The sequence below is a fragment of the Panulirus ornatus genome, chromosome 34 (genome assembly GCF_036320965.1).
Source record: "Panulirus ornatus isolate Po-2019 chromosome 34, ASM3632096v1, whole genome shotgun sequence".
NCBI classification, from domain to species: Eukaryota; Metazoa; Arthropoda; class Malacostraca; order Decapoda; family Palinuridae; genus Panulirus; species Panulirus ornatus.
In genome coordinates, this window is record NC_092257.1 from 536,242 (window position 1) to 557,520 (window position 21,279).

The window sequence follows — 21,279 nt, forward strand, 5'->3', positions numbered from 1 at the left end:
AAATGTGAATAAGAGCAAGGTAATTAGGTACAGTAGGGGTGAGGGTCAAGTCAACTGGGAGGTAAGTTTGAATGGAGAAAAACTGGAGGAAGTAAAGAGTTTTAGATATCTGGGAGTGGATCTGGCAGCGGATGGAACCATGGAAGCGGAAGTGAATCATAGGGTGGGGGAGGGGGCGAAAATCCTGGGAGCCTTGAAGAATGTGTGTAAGTCGAGAACATTATCTCGGAAAGCAAAAATGGGTATGTTTGAAGGAATAGTGGTTCCAACAATGTTGTATGGTTGCGAGGCGTGGGCTATGGATAGAGTTGTGCGCAGGAGGATGGATATGCTGGAAATGAGATGTTTGAGGACAATGTGTGGTGTGAGGTGGTTTGATCGAGTAAGTAACGTATGGGTAAGAGAGATGTGTGGAAATAAAAAGAGCGCGGTTGAGAGAGCAGAAGAGGGTGTTTTGAAATGGTTTGGGCACATGGAGAGAATGAGTGAGGAAAGATTGACCAAGAGGATATATGTGTCGGAGGTGGAGGGAACGAGGAGAAGTGGGAGACCAAATTGGAGGTGGAAAGATGGAGTGAAAAAGATTTTGTGTGATCGGGGCCTGAACATGCAGGAGGGTGAAAGGAGGGCAAGGAATAGAGTGAATTGGATCGATGTGGTATACCGGGGTTGACGTGCTGTCAGTGGATTGAATCAGGGCATGTGAAGCGTATGGGGTAAACCATGGAAAGCTGTGTAGGTATGTATATTTGCGTCTGTGGACCCATGTATATACATGTGTATGGGGGTGGGTTGGGCCATTTCTTTCATCTGTTTCCTTGCGCTACCTCGCAAATGCGGGAGACAGCGACAAAGCAAAAAAAAAAAAAAAAAATTTACAGTTGTAGTACACAGTTCAGTTTTACTGGTTTTGATTATAATTTGACACTGCATTGTTGGTTAAGCTTAAGCTCTATGTTGAAATTCAAATCATTCCATTCTCAGATTCTACACAACTGCGGCAAAACCCCATCCTTAACAGATAATTGGCAGAAAAGGGGGCCTGTTGAAGGCCAAATTCTGTTACATTTGAAGTATTTCCCCATGGGCATTAGGAATTTTAATTTAAGATATCTACTTTATACTTAATTTGGTCCACCAATGATACAGTGTTCTTTGGGTCACTTACTTGAGGCTGGAGATGTTTAGGGAGTAGGTAGGGCTACTCTGTATCTGAAGGAAATAGCTGCTGATTTGGATCTGGAGCCACTTGAATTAGTCCCTGGTTAGAAACATGGCTTCATTGGAATTGGAACCTTTATTTGCTGGTGCTTGCTCTTCCTCATAAATCTTCTGGAAGAGGCACAGCCACTGTTCCACTCTGATTTTCCAGTTTTCCTTATCCAAAAGAGATTTACCTGATGGCATTGATAGGAGCATTGTCACATCTCACTGCCTTTCCCTTATGAAGCTTCCAAAAGACATTTCATAATTTACTTATTACAAAGGGTAACTGTCATAGTTTCATAAACTCTGTGTGTGACCATAGTATTTTTACCACATTTATAGATGAGATTTGTTTTCTTCTACCAGTTTACATGTGATTTGAAGTACAGAGAAATTAAGTAATACAAATGTGTACATGAACATGGATAGTGTAGATCATGGACAGAGAGAATTTGTTGTAAGATGTAAACTTTGGTTGTGATTCAGTATGGAACCCAGGCTTTGTAGCAGCATCTTAGGGCATAGTACATCTTCAGACAGGGTATGATGTGACTTTTTACTGTAACTGTACCTGCAAATTTTAGGCATGTTGTTATTTGTTGGTAGCATATTTGATTAAATTTAGTTAATCCTAACTAATGAATTTTTCCACAGGCTTTACATCAGATCAGAGCTTCTTTGCTGCCCTATGCTGCGGGTGGCATCCCTCGGGAGAGGCTTAGCCCCATCAGCCCGGGTGCTCAGTGCCAGGGCTCCTTTAACCTTGGCCCCACAGAGGAAGATATACAGAGAACATATAATGGATACCCAAAGCCTACTTCCCAGGTTGAAGGCAGCAAAATCATCCGTAAGCCCAGTTTTGACCGAGAGCTGAATTTACATCGAGGAAGTCCTGCACTTGAGAGTAGCAATGCAAGTACTCGCTCAGATAGTCCAGGCATTGGGGGACAAATATACTATGCTAATAGTATGCCTGTCAGACAGTATGCAGAGTGCCCCCAACCTAGGCTTGGGAGTGGAGAACCGTTGGCTGGGGATATTAACCATCCTGCTGTCTCTAGGCAGTACAGCAGTTCGTATCCTGTAGCACCAGAGGCACCTCCTCCACCCCCACCAAGAAGCCAGGGTACAACTGCTCCTCCTCCAACCCCACCACGAGGTACAACCCCACCACCACCACCATATCCATGTCCTACAAGCTGTGCTCCAACCATAGTAACTACCATTGGACAGAGGCCCATATTACTCTCAAGGCTTTCACCTGGTCCTAGCAAGAATAAGTCTCAAGCAAATTATGTAAATATCAATAGTGTGTCACAAAGCTCAACCCCTCAGAGGGGTACTAGTCCTGTTTCATTCAGTGGGCGTCAGCCTGTGGTGGTGCAAAATAGTGCTCAGGTGCAACAGCAGCTTACTCATCAAATGCAGGCCCTTTCTATAAATAATGGGAACAGCTATGGAAACCAGTTGGACCGCCCACCTCCATACCCAGTAGGATCTGCCTTAAAGCATGTAGGAGGTGTCAAGTTGGCAGCACCTCCACCTTCATACAATGCAACTATGCAGAATAGACAAAGCCCAACCCAAGATTGTAGAAGAAGTCCTCCACAGCTAACCTTCCAGGGACAAAGTCCTATTGTGACTCCTCATCCTGTGTCACCGTCATCACTTTCACCTCCTTCATCAATGTCTCCTGTGTCACTTGCACATGGAGGACAAACTGCTCGCCAAGCCAAAACTCCAACTCCCATTATCATGCAGTCTGTGAAGAGTACACAGGTACAAAAACCAGTACTTCAAACAGCTGCAGCCCCTACATCTCCACCAGTGTCAGTGCCACCTCCATCCTATGCCACTTCAATTCAGCAGAAACAAGCTCAAGCTGTTGCTGTTTCCCAGGATGTGCCTAGTATAGCTCTAGCACATATGATGTCTCAGGACAGTGGTGGGTCATCATCTCCTGGACTTTCCTCTTGTAGTTATCATTTAGCAGTAACGTGCAATAGTGGAGCAGTGCCAACCACTGATCCTCCAAGCTATCACTCAACAATACAGGCAATGGCGGCAGCAGGTCGAGGGTATAATCCTGGTTATCTGCCTCAGCCTGTTGCCAGCATACCTGTTCAAGAAACTCCAGTTCAAGAACTGGATTTGTCTTCCACTCCATTGGCCCACATCCCAATCACCCAAGTTAGTACAGTTGATTCCATTATTACAACACAGCCAGCAAGTGGAGTAGAGACTGTCAGTAGCTGCTATGACTCTCAGCTAACACAGAACATTAGTCATCCCCCACTGCAACGAAAATTCTCTCCAGGATTGGCAGACACTGCCTCCACAGCATCCCGATCTGAGAGTCCTGATTCTTCAGTCAATTCCCATGACACTCATGCTCTGTCTCAATCCCCAGTGTCATGTTTATCCACTGCAACATCATCTCCCTCCACACAGTCAGATGTAACTTTAGAATCTGGTTATTCTTCTGGCCAGTCATGTCGAGGTGTACCTCCACCACCACCTCCAGCGGTAGAGAAAACAACCCATCAGTCACCCATACCAGAGCGAAAGAAATTAAGCTCAGAAATGGAGCTCCAGAGATGTGAATCTAAAGTCCGGAATTTGTCTCCTCAGGCCTTCAAATTCTATATGGAGCAACATATTGAAAATGTTATAAAATCATGTGAAGAAAGAGAGAACCGAAGAATGCAGTTGGAAAAAGAGATGAAGAAAATTGGCCTATCAGGACAAAGATCAGTCACAGATGCGGAAAATGCTCTCCCAAAAGGAATCAAATTTCATTAGGCTAAAGAGAGCAAAAATGGACAAACATCTTTTCCGCAAAGTGGAAACCATAGGTAAGATGAATTTTGAGTTTTTTAGAAAGTTAGAATGGCATGTAGGTTTTTGATTACAACAAGGTGATTGTACAAATTAAGATGCAACTTAGTTTTTATGTCTTATGGAAATTATTGAATAACCTTTTTCCAAGCCTAAGTATCCATGTAAACTAATTACATGATTGTGAATATATACTACGCTGTGCAATAACCCTGTGATAATCAGACTTGCATAAGAAAAAGACCTTGCCAATGATCTGGGAACTTTTGACACCAAGAAAGTAGTTTTAACATATAGAGTTATTATCACAAGTACAGTAATATTACTGTTTTGCATTAGTGAAATAACTGATATAGAAGTTTCGTATGAAAATTTATTTGAATTGAAGGATAGATACAACCAGTATTCACATGCAGAGATGCAGTCATTGAACAGTTCAGGTTTAAAGTTTAGCTGAGGATTTAAAGTTCTCAAATGCTCTAATAACAATGATATGGCGCTGAGCTGATGATGAGCCTAGCTTTACTTCATTTCACATAGTACTCTAATTATTCTTCACAAAATATTCAAGTATTTTGCTCCCACTATGTACTGCATTGAAATATTTTTTATTTTACAGTATACACTATGATAACCGCCAATTATTAAATCCATGTTTCTTCTTATGCCATGACATTGTGCTAATAGGTTGCATTGGCACATAGCACACTGTACTCATTCCCCATCCCCCTGTTCCGGTATTGTTGTCAGGCAAAGGGCCAATGTGATCAGAGCTTTCTTATTTTAAGGCAGATAGTGTGCAAAAGTAATGTGGCTGGCATTATATGGACTGGGTATGGATTTACAGTTGGATGTAACTGGAATTGATTTAAGCATGACTGATATGTACAAAGTTAACGCAGTTTAAGGAATTCTTATGTGGGACAGATAATGGAAATATAGAGTGGTATGATGCACAGAAAAAACACTACCTCAGGTGCTCAAACATGATTAAAGCTCAGAAGTCAGTGCAGCATGGTGTTCTTTAACTCTTGGTAGTTACTGGTATTAGTGCTGTTACTATTAGTTATAGTCTCTGGGGATGGGGAGAAGGAATACTGTGTTAAGAGGGGGAAGTAGGGGGAAAAGACATCCTCCTCTCCTGTATCCACTTTCTGAAATTAGGAACAGATGAAGCTTAGTGTATTTCTTTCCTTGGAGACAAAGGCATCTCTTCCTAATGTTACCTTACTTAAGCAAGAAGGTAGAAAGAAAATGAAAATTTTACTGCTTAACACAGAAAAGAGTCCTGCTTAACAGGGGATACTGTTGTTGAAGAATAATAGCCACGGTTAGGTTTATCAATGGAACTATCTAGTGCAGATCACAATGGCCCTTTTTGCTTGATCAGATTGAGCTACAGGTTTAACTGAATTAATATTCATTTCACTAGGAGCCTAAACGAATTTAAAGTTATAATTTTATAACATATTTCATATCTTTGTGTGGTATATTTGATTAACAATTTGTTGATTAACAGGTGTGGGTGCATTTGGTGAGGTGGCCTTAGTTTGTAAGATTGACACACATCGACTTTATGCCATGAAGACCTTACGTAAAGCTGATGTCCTCAAACGTAACCAGGTTGCTCATGTGAAAGCAGAGAGAGATATTTTAGCAGAAGCAGACAATGAATGGGTTGTAAAGCTTTATTATTCATTTCAGGTTAGTAACATTTATATGTTCCAAAGCATTTAAACTTACTGCATCAATGATAATTCAATTACAATGTAGGGCACATTTTGTAAATACGGTCCTTTTCATATTATGATTGCCCAGCTGTATGCAAAATTAATGTTGTATGTAGAGTATATAAAAAATTTTGCTAAATTGTTTTCTAAACATTTAGATTTGATATATGAAAAAATATTGTTGCATTACCAACTGCGTGTTTTCCCTTTTCAGGATAAAGACAATCTTTACTTTGTTATGGACTATATCCCAGGTGGTGATCTCATGTCTCTGCTAATAAAATTTGGCATTTTTGAGGAAGAATTAGCAAGGTGAGTGCTTTTGGGTGATGTATATTACCTTTAAAACCAATAAAGGGCCTTATGTTTTAAAGTATTTATCCTGTTCACTGGCCTGAATGTACACGTGTGCACACACAAAACAAAAAGTAGATCAGTCTCAACCATTTATGTGAAAAGAATTTTATTCCCCCTTTTTCACAGCTCCTCAACTGTGTTTAATTTCCCATTTCATAGCCTCCCTTTCTAGTTGTTTTATTGATTTTCTTTGCATCATTTCAATCGTAGATTACACTTCACTCTGTGCACATTAAATATTACACACACAAAAAAAGAAAGTTTCTTTTAACTATGTAATTCTTTATTTATGTAAGTAGCTATTTGTATTGTACAAGGAGGGAGTTTACATTCGTGGGGCCTCATGTCTTGACTAATATTTGTCATTAAACTTTTTGAATTGCTGGATGCTGTCCATATTAACTGCCCTTATGCATTATATTCCATTCATTCACCACTCTTATGCTGTAAAAGGACCAATTTTTTTTAAGAAGGGTCTTGCATTTTTTCATGTTTATGTCTTAAGGTTGCTGTATCCCTACCTGTTGAAAAACTTTATTCTCTATGTCATCAGTCTGTTTTAAAAACAAAAGTTGGGATCAATCACTTATCTTATTTTCCATGGTGGGTAAATTTAAGCCTTTAGCCTTTCCCATAACTAAGTTTTCCTAATTTTGGTACCATCTTTGTTGTTGTCCTCTGGACATTATTAGCTTTTTGTGCTTTTTATAAATACAGAGACCAGACTTAAGAAAAAAACTTCAGTTTTAGCATCATGTATGATGTAAATAGCTTGCCAAGTATTTATTCTTGAACATGAATGCTGTTGTAATATTTACTAATAGACATTGACAAAACATGTATCCAGAGGTACCCAGTAGATGCAAAGCAAGTGTCCTGACCAAGTCTTAAACATCCTTCCATTAGACTTACATCATCTAAAACTACACTCCCTTTGAGATCACAAATCACACCTAATTTGTACTCCAGTCACCTTCAAGCTCTTCAGCATTACAAACGTTAATTCAGAATGTCACTGCACCCCTAATGCCCAAGATGTATCTACCATACTGGAAATATCTAACACCTGCTCCTCAACTGGCCTATGTTTATACCCTACCCAGACAAACTTACATCACAGTTCATGACCTGTGGATTTGGCTTATTTTTTTAGGCACATTGATGGCCCCATGGAAGGGTTCCTGGAGTTGCAGGGTTCTAGTAATTATCCACTTAATTGTTATGAAAGCATACAGTGGTTCAAAATTATACAATTAAAAGGATCATTACATTGCAGAGGCTTAGTGGCTCAGATTAGGAATGGCAAGTGATTGATAATTGCACAATAGGGGCTAATGAACCATGGAAGCTTACAGATTTGAAGTATGAGTGCTGAATCATTGATAATTACGCTTTACACCATCATTTCCTTGAGGCAAGAATGATCATTTGTTATCAGTACACTACAAATGCTATAATATTTTAGATTATTATGGATATGTACTGAATGACTTTATGGTTGTTAGGGAGGTGAATGCAAGAGTTTTGGAAAGAGGGGCAAGTATGAAGTCTGTTGGGGATGAGAGAGCTTGGGAAGTGAGTCAGTTGTTGTTCGCTGATGATACAGCGCTGGTGGCTGATTCATGTGAGAAACTGCAGAAGCTGGTGACTGAGTTTGGTAAAGTGTGTGAAAGAAGAAAGTTAAGAGTAAATGTGAATAAGAGCAAGGTTATTAGGTACAGTAGGGTTGAGGGTCAAGTCAATTGGGAGGTGAGTTTGAATGGAGAAAAACTGGAGGAAGTGAAGTGTTTTAGATATCTGGGAGTGGATCTGGCAGCGGATGGAACCATGGAAGCGGAAGTGGATCATAGGGTGGGGGAGGGGGCGAAAATTCTGGGAGCCTTGAAGAATGTGTGGGAGTCGAGAACATTATCTCGGAAAGCAAAAATGGGTATGTTTGAAGGAATAGTGGTTCCAACAATGTTGTATGGTTGCGAGGCGTGGACTATGGATAGAGTTGTGCGCAGGAGGATGTATGTGCTGGAAATGAGATGTTTGAGGACAATGTGTGGTGTGAGGTGGTTTGATCGAGTAAGTAACGTAAGGGTAAGAGAGATGTGTGGAAATAAAAAGAGCGTGGTTGAGAGAGCAGAAGAGGGTGTTTTGAAATGGTTTGGGCACATGTAGAGAATGAGTGAGGAAAGATTGACCAAGAGGATATATGTGTCGGAGGTGGAGGAAACGAGGAGAAGAGGGAGACCAAATTGGAGGTGGAAAGATGGAGTGAAAAAGATTTTGTGTGATCGGGGCCTGAACATGCAGGAGGGTGAAAGGAGGGCAAGGAATAGAGTGAATTGGAGCGATGTGGTGCACTGGGGTTGACGTGCTGTCAGTGGATTGAATCAAGGCATGTGAAGCGTCTGGGGTAAACCATGGAAAGCTGGGTAGGTATGTATATTTGTGTGTGTGGACGTATGTATGTGCATGTGTATGGGGGTGGGTTGGGCCGTTTCTTTCGTCTGTTTCCTTGTGCTACCTCGCAAACGCGGGAGACAGCGACAAAGCAAAAAAAAAAATATATATATATATAACTTTAAGATATAATAATTCCTAATGCTTTTCAGATTTTACATTGGAGAAATAGTATGTGCAATAGAAAGTGTGCATAAGATGGGCTTTATTCACCGTGACATCAAACCTGACAACATCCTAATTGACAGAGATGGACATATAAAGCTCACAGATTTTGGCCTTTGCACAGGCTTCAGATGGACCCACAACTCAAAATATTACCAAAGAGTTGGTGAGTATTCTCTCAAACATTTCTTATATGTTGTTTTCAGCTTTGTAGGAAGTTAAAGCATTCAGAACCTTTACAAACCGTGGCTGCTACACCTTTGTTACCCACTTTACCCACAGTGTAGCCTTCTCCCTTATAATTACTTTTCTCACGGTGATTGTTGCTTAAAGCACATTGAGAAACATGGAAAGAGGGGTCACTATCTTTAAGGGCAAAGATGGGGATGTTTGATGTTATAGTAGGCCTGTTGGTGCTGTATAGATGCAAGGCATGGGTCTGAGACAGAAATGTTAAGGATAGAGTGAATGTGTTGGGAATGTTTGAGGACAGTATGTAGTGTGAGGAGGGTTATTCAGCTAGGTAATGATAGGATAAGAGAGAGGTGTCTTCTCATGGCCAGGTGCATAAGCACCTATGATCACCCATCTCTCACCATCCACTTTCAGTTTTACCCACTTCAATCAGGAATTTACTCCTTACAGTCTATCATGCACTTCCACGTCTGTTTGCCCTTGTCCATCTAAGTGATGTAGATCAGGAATAGACAAATGAGCCTTCCCTACCTGTCTTGGAAAATAAAGATGAATTGGAACAACTTTTTGATTACTAGTAGTATTTTATTTTTTTGCAGGTGACCACAATAGGCAAGATTCAATAGATCCGTGTGGAGATAATGACATTGTCTGCAACTGTAATGATCTAAAGCCCCTAGAAAGAAGACGCAGACGACAGCATTTACGTTGTCTAGCACATTCTTTGGTTGGTACCCCAAATTACATAGCACCAGAGGTATTGTCGCGCACTGGTTACACACAGCTTTGTGACTGGTGGAGTGTTGGGGTGATTCTCTATGAGATGTTGGTTGGCCAGCCCCCATTCCTTGCCAGCACACCTCCAGAAACACAATATAAAGTGAGTTATAGTTTCTCTGTTTTACAAATTATTCTCTAGAATGTTTATATTGTATATTGTTTGTTGTTTGCTATAATGAGTGTGTGGTGCAGTAGCTTTTTTAGCCCTTGATTTGTTTATGTATGCAACTTAATTTTTTTCATGTTAATAATGGTGTGAAATGTGTAGACTCTTCATTAAATATTGAAGACATAAACCACCCCTGAACCTTTATGTTTTGAAACATCTAACATTAAAAGAAGTTTCATTTTTTTATTTACTTATTGAGTGTGAAATGGGTTCCACTTACTTTTCACTATAGGTTACATTTTTTGAAAACTGAGCAGTCTTACCAAGTATAACCAAGGGGAGAGTTAAATCAGTAGAACAAAATAGAGAATAGTAGAAGGGGAACAGAAAAGTAGAGGAATGAAAAGTAGTTTTAAAGGAATAATGCAAGATTTGAAATGTACTCTAGACCTTCATTGTTGTGCAGTATGAATATCACCAAGGAAAAGAAAATGTTTCATTGGTATGAGAAAGAGCCCATAATGTATGACTGAATTTTCTATGGCCAGTTTGTTAGATATTTAGTGACAATTTAACATCATGTCTTGTACATAGCTGCACATAGCTAAGAGACACTGGTCATTATCCTCACTTGACATCCACAGGCAAAGCAAATGGCTAAATAGGTTGTATGGCAAATGAAGGGCTGGTGGAAAGATTTATTGTAGTATGTTTAAATGTACAAGGAGAAAGGTAGATCTAGATAGAGGTGGACTAATGCAGTGTATGAATTGTTTAGGGCTTCATTTGTACAAATTGTATAGGGCTTTAGGTATTTTGGATGAGAATCCCGAATGAATTATTTATTAGTATTGGTAATGTCATTTTATATGTGAAGTTGGAGATATGACTGGAGATATTTTGATATTATTTCTGTAATAAACATGCTGATCAAGGCGAAAATTGAGCTTTCATTGTTGAAAGCTGTTTTAACTTTGGCACATGGGACATGAGCATGTGTGAGAGAACATAAAGGCTTCATGCCGTTCGTCCATTACGTGTGGTTCGAATGGAGTTGATGGTACATGCTTCATTACATTGTGAAATCATAATTCATTCTATATGCTTGCCAATTTTCAACTGTGCCACTAAAGTTTTACATCTCTTGCCTCTGATATTTTTTGATCTGTGGATGTAGGAAAAGTAAGGTTTCACACTTGTGCATAAGAGTTGGAACAAACACTACATTGTGAAAGTTTTGTGAAACTCATTCCTTAATTCTTCCATTTCTCTAGAGCTCTGAATGCACCAGAGATTTTATCTTGTACCTGCTTTACTTTGACATAAACATTTTTAAGCACCATCTTTACTGATTAGGTCACTTGAATACCTCATCTCCTTAGCAGCTTTTAATTCTACTCAAATACCTTAGTTCTTAATAGCTTTTAACTCTTCTTCATTTATACTGACTGACTGTCTCTTTAAAACAAGGACTTTGTTCTTACTTGGATATAGTTTCAATATTTTCATCTTGTATAAATCAGTAGATAAGCTGTTCAACTCCTCTTCCTCAGCTAACAGTACTGAATCATCTGCATACAGGTAATGTGGCAGCCCCCATTCTGTTTCACTATGGTTCTGCAATACAATGTATTCATCCAACTTCGTACACTTCCCATTTAATGCCCCTTTCATGAATACATTAAATAACTATTATGACTTATCACAGCTCCAATGCTCTCTTACATTTAATTTTAACCATTTGGTCATGGTCACCCCCACCAGATGCTCTCACACAGTTCTTACTTTCATAAGGAACTTTTTATATTATTTTATTATACTTTGTCTCTGTCTTCCACGTTAGCGAGGTAGCACAAGGAAACAGGCGAAAGAATGGCCCAACCCACCCACTTACACGTATATACATACATGCCCACACATGCGTATGCACATACCCATACATTTCAACGTATACATACATATACATACACAGACATATACATTTATATACACGTACATATTCATACTTGCTATCTTCATCCATTCCCATTGCCACCCCGCCACACATGAAATGGCACCCCCTCCCCTGAGTGTGCACAAGGTATAGCTACGAAAAGACAACAAAGGCCACATTTGTTCACACTCAGTCTCTAGCTGTCATGTGAAGCTGGTTTACCCCAGACGCTTCACATGCCCTGGTTCAATCCAGGGACAGCATGTCAACCCTGGTATATCACATTGTTCCAATGCACTCTATTCCTTGCATGTCTTTCACCCCGATTGCTCAAAATCTTTTTTCACTCCATCCTTCCACCTCCAATTTGGTCACCCACTTCACGTTCCCTCCACCTCTGATAGATATATCCTTTTTGTCAATCTTTCCTAATTCATTCTCTCCATGTGACCAAACCATTTCAATACACCCAATTCTGCTCTGTCAGCCACACTCTGTTTACTACCACACATATCTTACCCTTTCATTGCTTACTCGATCAAACCACCTCACACCACATATTGTCCTCAAACATCTCATTTCCAACACATCCACCCTCCTCTGCCCAACCATATCTTTAGCTTATCCCTTGCAACCATAAACATTGTTGGAACCCCTATTCCTTCAGACATACCCATTTTTGCTTTCCGATATAACATTCTTGCCTTCCACACATTCTTCAACACTCCCAGAACCTGTGCCCTCTCCCCTACCCAGTGACTCACTTCCGCTTCCATGGTTCCATCCGCTGCTAAATCCATTCCCAGATATCTAAAACACTTCACTTCCTCCATTTTTCTCCATTCAAACTTACTTCCCAGTTGACTTGACCCTCAACCCTGCTGAACCTAATAACCTTCCTCTTATTCACATTTACTCTCAGCATTCTGCTTTCACATACTTTACCGAACTCAGTCACTAACTTTTGCAGTTTCTTCCCTGAATCAGCCACCAGCGCTGTATCATCAGTGAACAACAACTGACTCGCTTCCCAAGCCCTCTCATCCACAACAGACTGCATACTTGCCCCTCTCTCCAAAACTCTTGCATTCACCTCTCTTACAACCCCATCCATAAACAAAGTAAACAACCATGGAGACATCATGCACACCTGCCGCAAACCTACATTCACTGGGAACCAATCTTTTTCCTCTCCTCACTTCTACTCTTACACAAGCCTTACTTTCTCAGTGAAAACTTTTCACTGCTCCTGGCAACTTACCTCCCACACCATATACTCTTAATACCTTCCACAGAGCATCTCTATCAACTCTTGTCATATACCTTCTACAGATCCATAAATGCTACATACAAATCCATCTGTTTTTCTAAGTATCTCTCACATACATTTTTCAAAGCAAACACTTAATCCACACATCCTCTACCACCTCTGAAACCACACTGCTCTTCCCCAATCTGATGCTCTGTACATGCCTTCACCCTCTCGATCAATACCCTCCCATATAATTTCCCAGGAATACTCAACAAACTTATACCTCTGTAATTTGAACACTCACCTTTATCCCCTTTGCCTCTATACAATGGAACTATGCATGCATTCAGCCAATCCTCAGGCACTTCACCATGAACCATACATACATTGAATATTCTCACCAACCAGTCATCAATACAGTCACCCCCTTTTTTTATAAATTCCACTGCAGTACTGTCCAAACCTGCTAACTTGCTGGCTTTCATCTTCCACAAAACTTTCACTACCTCTTCTCTGTTTACCAAACCATTCTCCCTGACCCTCTCACTTCGCACACCACCTCGACCAAAACACCCTATATCTGCCACTCTGTTATCAAACACATTCAACAAACCTTCAAAATACTCACTCTATGTCCTTTTCACTTCACCACTACTTGTTATTACATGTTCCTCATTTCCCAAAATGGCGAGTTAGCATCAGGAACAGATGGAAAAAAGCCTTATTTGCTCACAATCATTCTTTTGTTGTCATATGTAATGCACCAAAACCACAGCCTCTTGTCTATAACAAAGCCTCACAGACCTTTCCTTTGTTCCTCTGACCACTTCACTTACCCAGGTTTAATCCATTGACAGCCCATCAATCAAGTTCACTCTTATCTTATACACACCTTTCACTTCCAGCATGTTCAGGCCCAGGCTCACAGAATCTTAATATGGTTTCTCCAGCTCGATGTCCTGTTTCTCCTTGTACTTTCCACTTTTGATGCATATCCTTATTGTCAACCTCGTCACTCTTTCTCTCCATGTGTCCAAACCATTTCAACACACCTTCTTCAGCTCTCATCCGTACTTTTCTTATTACTGTACAACTTTCATGCCCTATCAATACTGACTTGATCAGTGCTCCTCACAGCACGTATTGTCCTCAAGCTTTTCATTTCCAACACTTTCACCCTCTTCCATACATTCTCATCTATAGCCTATGCTTGACATCCATACAACACTGTCAGGACTACTATACCTTCAAACTTACCCATTCCCCCAGATAGTGACGTCTTTTTTCACACATTCCTCATAGCTCTGAGAACCTTTGCCCCCTCACCCACCCCGTGACTCACTTTATCTTCCATAGTTCTGTTTGCTGCTATGTCCACTCTTAGATATCTAAAACACTTCTTTTCCTGTAAGTTTTCTCCATTCACAGTCATACCCCAACTAACATGTCTCTTTTCACCACTAAATCTGATAACCTTGTTTTTATTCAGATTTACTCTCAACTGTCTCTTTTCACATTCTCACATAGACTCAGACAACAACTTCTGGAGTTTCTCACTTGAATCTGCCACCAATGCCATGTCATCAGCAAACAACAACTGACTCACTTCCCAGGCCCCCTTTTGTTGCCAACAGACTTCAAGCCTACCCCTCTGTCCAAGACCCATGCATTTACCTCCCTCATCATCCCATCCATAAACAAATTAAACAGCTATGGTGACACCACACACCCCTGCTGCAGACATACCTTCATTTGGGACTACTCACCCCCTTTTCTACCTACTTGCACACATATCTTACTTTCTATATAAAAGCTCCTCATTGCTTAAAATTGCTTTTCTCCCACATCATGTATTCAGAGCATCTCAACCAACTTTTATCATATGCTTTATCCAGAGCCTTAAAAATCACATACAGTTCCTTTAGTCGGACTTATAGTGTCCCAGGCTAACTTCAAAACTTGTGTATGAGTGAAGGAAGTAAAAGTAGGATTAAAGGGAAGATAATGGATACAATAGGTTAGTGTTAAGGTTTAGTTATAAGTGAAAATATTTTAAATATTCAAGATTAAATACGATTGGAATTGTGGTATGATTGTGCATTTTCCACCTTAATGAAAAGGTGGGAGTGCTATTTTTGATAAGATTTTCTCTTTTATTTTGTGCTTAGGTTATTAACTGGGAAACAACTCTTCGGATACCCAAGCAAGCCAAATTATCTCCAGAAGCAAAGGATCTGATCCTGAGCTTGTGCACACATGCTGAACAGCGTTTGGGACGAAATGGTGCGCAAGAGCTCAAGAACCATCCTTTCCTTGAATCATTAGACTTTGAGGGAGGATTGCGAAAACAACAAGCACTCTATTTACCCAAGATAAAACACCCAACAGATACCTCAAACTTTGATCCCATTGATCCAGATAAACTGCGACCAAGTGAACCCAATGAGAGTGACCTTGAGTGGGTCAACAACAGCAATCAACCACTCCATGCATTCTTTGAGTTCACCTTTAGAAGATTTTTTGACAGTACACCGGGAAGCAGTGGGAATGATGAAAAGGACAGTCAACACCCAGTTTATGTATGAGATAGTCCAAGTGGGCAGCTGCAAATGTGATAGGATCTGAGATTTTGGCATTTTTAGTTTAAAGAAAAATATTTTTCTGGTCATAGAAAAGGAGGATGTTTTAGAGACTTTATATAAAGATCAAAATTTCTGATCATATCACAGTTACTGTGATGGTAGGAGATAGTGGTAGCATGCATTGTCAGTGCAGGTCAAGTTCAGCAGCATATTAAAATATTTTTAGCGTGACATAGGAGCAGCTGTGTTTTACCTCAGTCTACCACTAGCTCTTTGAATTTTTTGACTATTTTGGCAGAAAGGAGTAGCAATCTCGTGTTGTTAACCCCAGTGCTGGGAAAAGCAAGCTGTGATTTTGTATATTTTTGAGTGTTAGATATGGTGATATATTTGAAAAGCAGGGTATGTATGATATGGGATTTGATGAACCAAAGACAAACCTAGAAACAGATTGAATTTCAGCTAATAGGGACACATTCCCAATATCTTTCCCAGAATGCTTTTGAATAATAGTGAGTAATTTGGTGCCTTCTGTAGTGTTTTATTGCTTGATATATTGGTGAATCATATGATGCTTATACCAGGGTTTAGAATCACCCTATTCTTCTTCTTATTGTACAACAATAGGAAGTAAAGAGTTAGGATGTCTTATGTTTTTCTTTGTCAAGGTATTGCTCTCACTTGTCTTAATTACTACAAGACCAAAGTCACAAAGTCCCAATTAGCAATGGTTTAATTTGTTTTATACTGTAATGCACTTTACAATGAAATATGAAATACTCGTATGTTTGTCATAGACAATTGTACATATATTTTTATATTGTATGCTAAGGTCTTGAGTGGATGAACGATGTTCTTCATCTTAACAGAATGAGTGTCAGGGCCCTTGGAACACATTGAAATAAGGAAATGTCTTCTCCACCTAGCAAACAAACGTTGTCTTCCCATCTGGGATAGGGTCTTTCCTAAAGTGTCTTCGATATAAGGTAGTTATACTACCAAAATATTTGTAAATTGTGTATAGCCTTATCTTAAATGTTGTAAATGGCTGTATTATGTAAATAATTGCAGATGATATTGATTTTTCATTACCTAAATCATTCATCATCATATGAGTAACATAAGATTGATATATGATCTTATGTAACAGACTAATTCTGTAATAATAGGAATGATAGGAATATTAGTGCCAGTTGGAATGTTATGTTTAATATATACATCTTACCTCACCCTCCTGTCCCAGGAGTCCCTTCTATCTTTTGTGGGGCTCCTACAGTGCTCAGAAACTTGACCACATCCTCTGGGAAAGACCACATCATAAAGTGTAATGATGTATGTGTGTGTCTATGTGGGGAGAGGGAGGCAATTTAGCATTAAGTTTTCAGTGTTTTCATTTTGATAGTTGCATCATGGGCATGTAAGATCTTTAGATATATTGAATTAATGTTTGTATAGTTGTAGAGATAGTTGATGTCCTGAGAATAGATGAGAAAGTTTAACTTGTTTGTATCTGAGGAGTGAGATTTTAGATATATGTGTGAGGCATGGTGGTGTTTAAATATGAGTTGGGAGGGCTGTTGTTTAGTGCAATCCCGGTCATTTCTGTGTGTATGTGCTTAGTCAATGTTATGTATGTTGGGGATGATGGGTCTGTGAGTATAGGGGTAAGCTTTTATTGATGGTTAGTTACGGAATGGTTTGGGTAGGAGGGGGGTTTAAAGCTGTTGCAAAGAATTAAGTGCCGAGCAGATTGAGGCAGGAATGTCTGTGGAGGATCTTTGTTCTAGGCTATTGAGCAGGAGATATCTAGCAAGGTCAGTTACTGAAAGTGATGAGTTGAGAATCTGGTTGGATGGTTGCAAGATTTAGGCTCCAGTTATAGACTAAAAACTCCACATCAAGACTAGACCTTAAGTGAGATAAAGGTAATAAAAAGGAAAAAGAAGAGACAAAGAAACATTTTAAAGAATTTTAGATGACATGAAAAACATTTCTTTTAAAAAGTCCATGTCTTAGTTTCTGAGAAAGACACTTTGTGGTAGAGAGTTCCAAAGTAGGTGAAGAAACGGTTATCATAATGACCCTCTCTTGAATTGCTTGCGGGCTCACAGTATTCATGTGACACAATAGTTTGCTGAATATTGCATGGTCTAGCTAATGGTAGGGGCACAAAGAAGCCTGCTCTCAAGAGCAAAAAAACTAAGTAATACAAAAAGAAGTGTACAGCAAGAGGATGAAGTTTTGTGGTTAGCCTGGGAGAGTCAATAAGGTGGACCATTTTCAACTCTTAAGTTTGCCAAAGGGGATGCAGAAATTAAACCACCCTAGCTATTAGAGCAGTGCTCCATTAAAATGTCAGATCAATCCCTTATATAAATGGAGCAAATGCTCAAAGAAATTTCAACGTCTAAACAGGACTCCCAGTTTCTCAAAGGCAGAATTAACTATTTCCAGAGTGAGGGGATGTTACAGTGAAATCAAGTAGATTCACTGAGTCAAGGGGTGGGATTAAATATTCTACAAAAGAGAGTGTAGAGCTATGAGGAATTTTCGATACAAGATGGGAAGAAATTGGGATTTGGAAGTATGAAATTTAACCAGATTTTGTCAAACTCATTGAGATATCTTCCCCGAGTTTGAGTTTATTGGGGAAGTTATGTTGAGACGAGGCAGATGGAGAGAGTAGAAGGAGCAGGTTTATAAGTAGTCCACCTGAGGGATTCTTGGATTGAGTGCTGAACAAAGTGAGATGGAGGAAAGTTCTAGAAATAATTGTTAGATAAGCTGATCAGGCTTTGCAAATGCAGAATATATTTAGAGAGTCATGTGGAGGGGGAGGTATGTATATGTTAATCATGTTGGTATTTTCTTTCATACCTGTTCACTGTTTGACATGTTAGGAGTTAGTGCCAGGAGCAGAGGAAGAAAAGTGCCATTTTCTTGCATCCATTCTCTAGATATCATGTGCACTGTACTGAACACTACAGCTCCCATCCATAACCATGCTATACAGACCTTGGTTTCCTCCAGCTGTTTCATTTGCCCCAGTTAAGCCCGATGACAGCAAGTCAACCCCTGTATACCACATCACTCCAGCTCACTCTATCCTATGCCTAGAGTGCTGAATAGTCATAGAAGCTCCAGTGCTTGGCTTATAAGCCTAAATTTTATAATCCAATCCAATATATCGTATGCTTGCCTTTCACCCTCTAGCATGTTTTGGCCCTGAGCTCTCATAATCTTTTCTTTCCATCCTTCCATCTCCTCTCCATTTTGGTCTTCCCCTTCTTATTCCCTCTACTGATTCTCTCCATACGATCAAACCATTTCAGCACACCCTCTTCAGTTTTCTCTACCATGCCCTTCATATTACCTCACCTCTCTCTAATGCATTATTATTTACTCCCCACACCAAATGTTGTCCTCCAACATTTCATTTCCTACAACCCCACTCTTCTCCATACATTCTCATCTATACCCTATGCTTTCCATGCATTACCTCCTCAGATAGCAACTTCTCTTTGCGCACATTCTTCAGTACTCCTACAACTTTTGTTCCTTCACCCACTCCTATAACATCTCTTCCATGGATCCGTTCACTGCCATGTCCACTCCCAGTTATCTAAAACACCCAACTTCCTCCAAGTTTTTCCATTCGAACTTGCAGCCCAACTAATTTTTCTCTGCAATGCTATACCTAATAACTGTTCTTTTACTCACATTTACTCTCAACTTTAACACACACTCCCAAACTTCGACACTAACTTCTGCAGTTTCTCGCTTGAATCTGCTGTCAGTGCCTTGTCATCAGTAAACAACAATTGACTCACTTCCCAGACCCCCACCCCTTACAGTTTAACTCTCTTGGTATATCTTCACACAAGCCCCTTTTCCAAGCTAACTTACTTCCATCACCCTCTTCTCACCCGTATCATTTTCTATCTATCTATCTGTCGATATTTCTGATGCCCATTCCTTTCTGGAACTCCCTTAAGGGAGTAGCCATGGCAAAAGAGTCTCCATGGCTGGTGAACTACAGTGCCGCTTTTTAACCTTTAGTGCCTTGCCCTCAACAGGCCACTGGCAGAGAGCAACGCTAACGCTTGTTTTAGGCTCCTACCTAAAATGTCTACCTAATGTTCCAACCTATTACCTTTACCTCATAATCCCGTCTAATATTCCCATCAACTACTACTACCTAATGCTCCTGTCTAATGTTCCTAACTGCTCCTTTTGTCTATTAAGTGCTGTCAAGAGTTAAGTGTGAAAAAGATAAATTGTATGTTTGTGACAGAATGCCAGCAATTCCTGTGTGCGTGACAATATACCTCCTTTTTTGAAAATCCACAAATCTTCACCTCTACCTCCACTTGGTAATGATCAGACATCCCACCAGCTGCTGCTCCTCAGCACATTCATGTCTAAGAGTATCTATTTTGCATATATGTCATTTAGTTTGTAATCCAGTAATGCCTGCATGCCATTTCCCTCTTTTTGAGCCAGGTATTCCCAATCACCAGTCCTTTTTCAGCACACACCTTAACCAGCTGTTCATTTCTGTTTATCTTACTGAACACCCTGTGCTTCCCACATTAATAACTTGTACATATAAGTCACCCAGCACTAATATAGTCTTCTGCATCAAAACTTCTGGTGTACATACTTAGCTGCTCCCAAAACACCCATTTCTTGTAATCAGCTTACATCTTTACCCTCATCAGTCTGGAGCTCACTTCCTCACACACTTTCACACATTCCCACAGCTGCTTCAACAGTAGCTCTCTGCCTCACACTAACCCCTAACATTACCCTCAAGACAATACTTGAGCTTTGTTTCACTCAGTGCTAGAATATCCAGAATCCTTTCCTCAAACATGCTACCTATCTCTACTTTCTTCTCATCATGGTTACAACCAAACATTTTGATATTCCAGCCTGAGCCTTCAAAGAGGATGAGCGTTCCATGCTTGGCTCCTGTTCCGCCTTTTAGAAACTGGAACACAAGAAGGGGAGTTTCCAGCCCCTGGCTTTTGCCCCTTTTAGTCACCTTCTATGACATGTTTGTGAGCTGTTTTGTATTGTCATTGCCATTGGAAAATGGTATGGTTTGGTGGACAAGTTTCAAGTGTCTCCTTGTCCTTGTTGTGTATTTACAATTGCAGATGTGTAGGTTTAGAAAGGTGGGAAGGAGTGTTTGGATGTTTCGTTTCTTAGATGAAGGGTGTGTGGATGTTTTGTTTTTAACGTTGGTTGGGTATTTCTGTTTGTTTCTGATACCATTGGCACAGTTGCAGGATGTTTAGTTTTTCTCTGACATTCTGTGGAGTAGCAGGGTGAGTTTGTGAAGATTAAGGCTTGGCACATTTTGCTGTTATATGTTTTCTATTTGCACTAGGGGTGAGAGGTTCTGGGAGTTACTGTTTGAGTTGTTGCTCTGGGTAGTCTTTTAAGGGTGACAGCAAAGTCCCTTTTCTAGTATGCATAGGCTTGAAAAATGTAGAAATCAGGAATACTGTTCAAGGCAGAGCTAGGAAGCTGAAACAAAGTGATGACAATTTATTTATTTTTATTATTTTGCTTTGTCGCTGTCTCCCGCGTTAGTGAGGTAGCGCAAGGAAACAGACGAAAGAATGGCCCAACCCACCCACATACACATGCATATACATACAAGTCCACACACG

General features: G+C 40.0%; 1 protein-coding gene across 1 annotated transcript in view; it reads left to right on the forward strand.

Moving 5' to 3' along the window:
* wts (serine/threonine-protein kinase warts) overlaps positions 1-16,673 on the forward strand; it is a 43,429-nt gene extending 26,756 nt beyond the window's left edge. Inside the window, 7 exon segments of the mRNA XM_071682128.1 lie at positions 1,861-3,945; positions 3,947-4,061; positions 5,564-5,748; positions 5,989-6,086; positions 8,735-8,913; positions 9,542-9,822; positions 15,185-16,673. Coding sequence (XP_071538229.1) covers positions 1,861-3,945; positions 3,947-4,061; positions 5,564-5,748; positions 5,989-6,086; positions 8,735-8,913; positions 9,542-9,822; positions 15,185-15,601 — 3,360 coding nt within the window. The 3' untranslated portion in view covers positions 15,602-16,673.
* Positions 16,674-21,279: the final 4,606 nt, after the last annotated feature.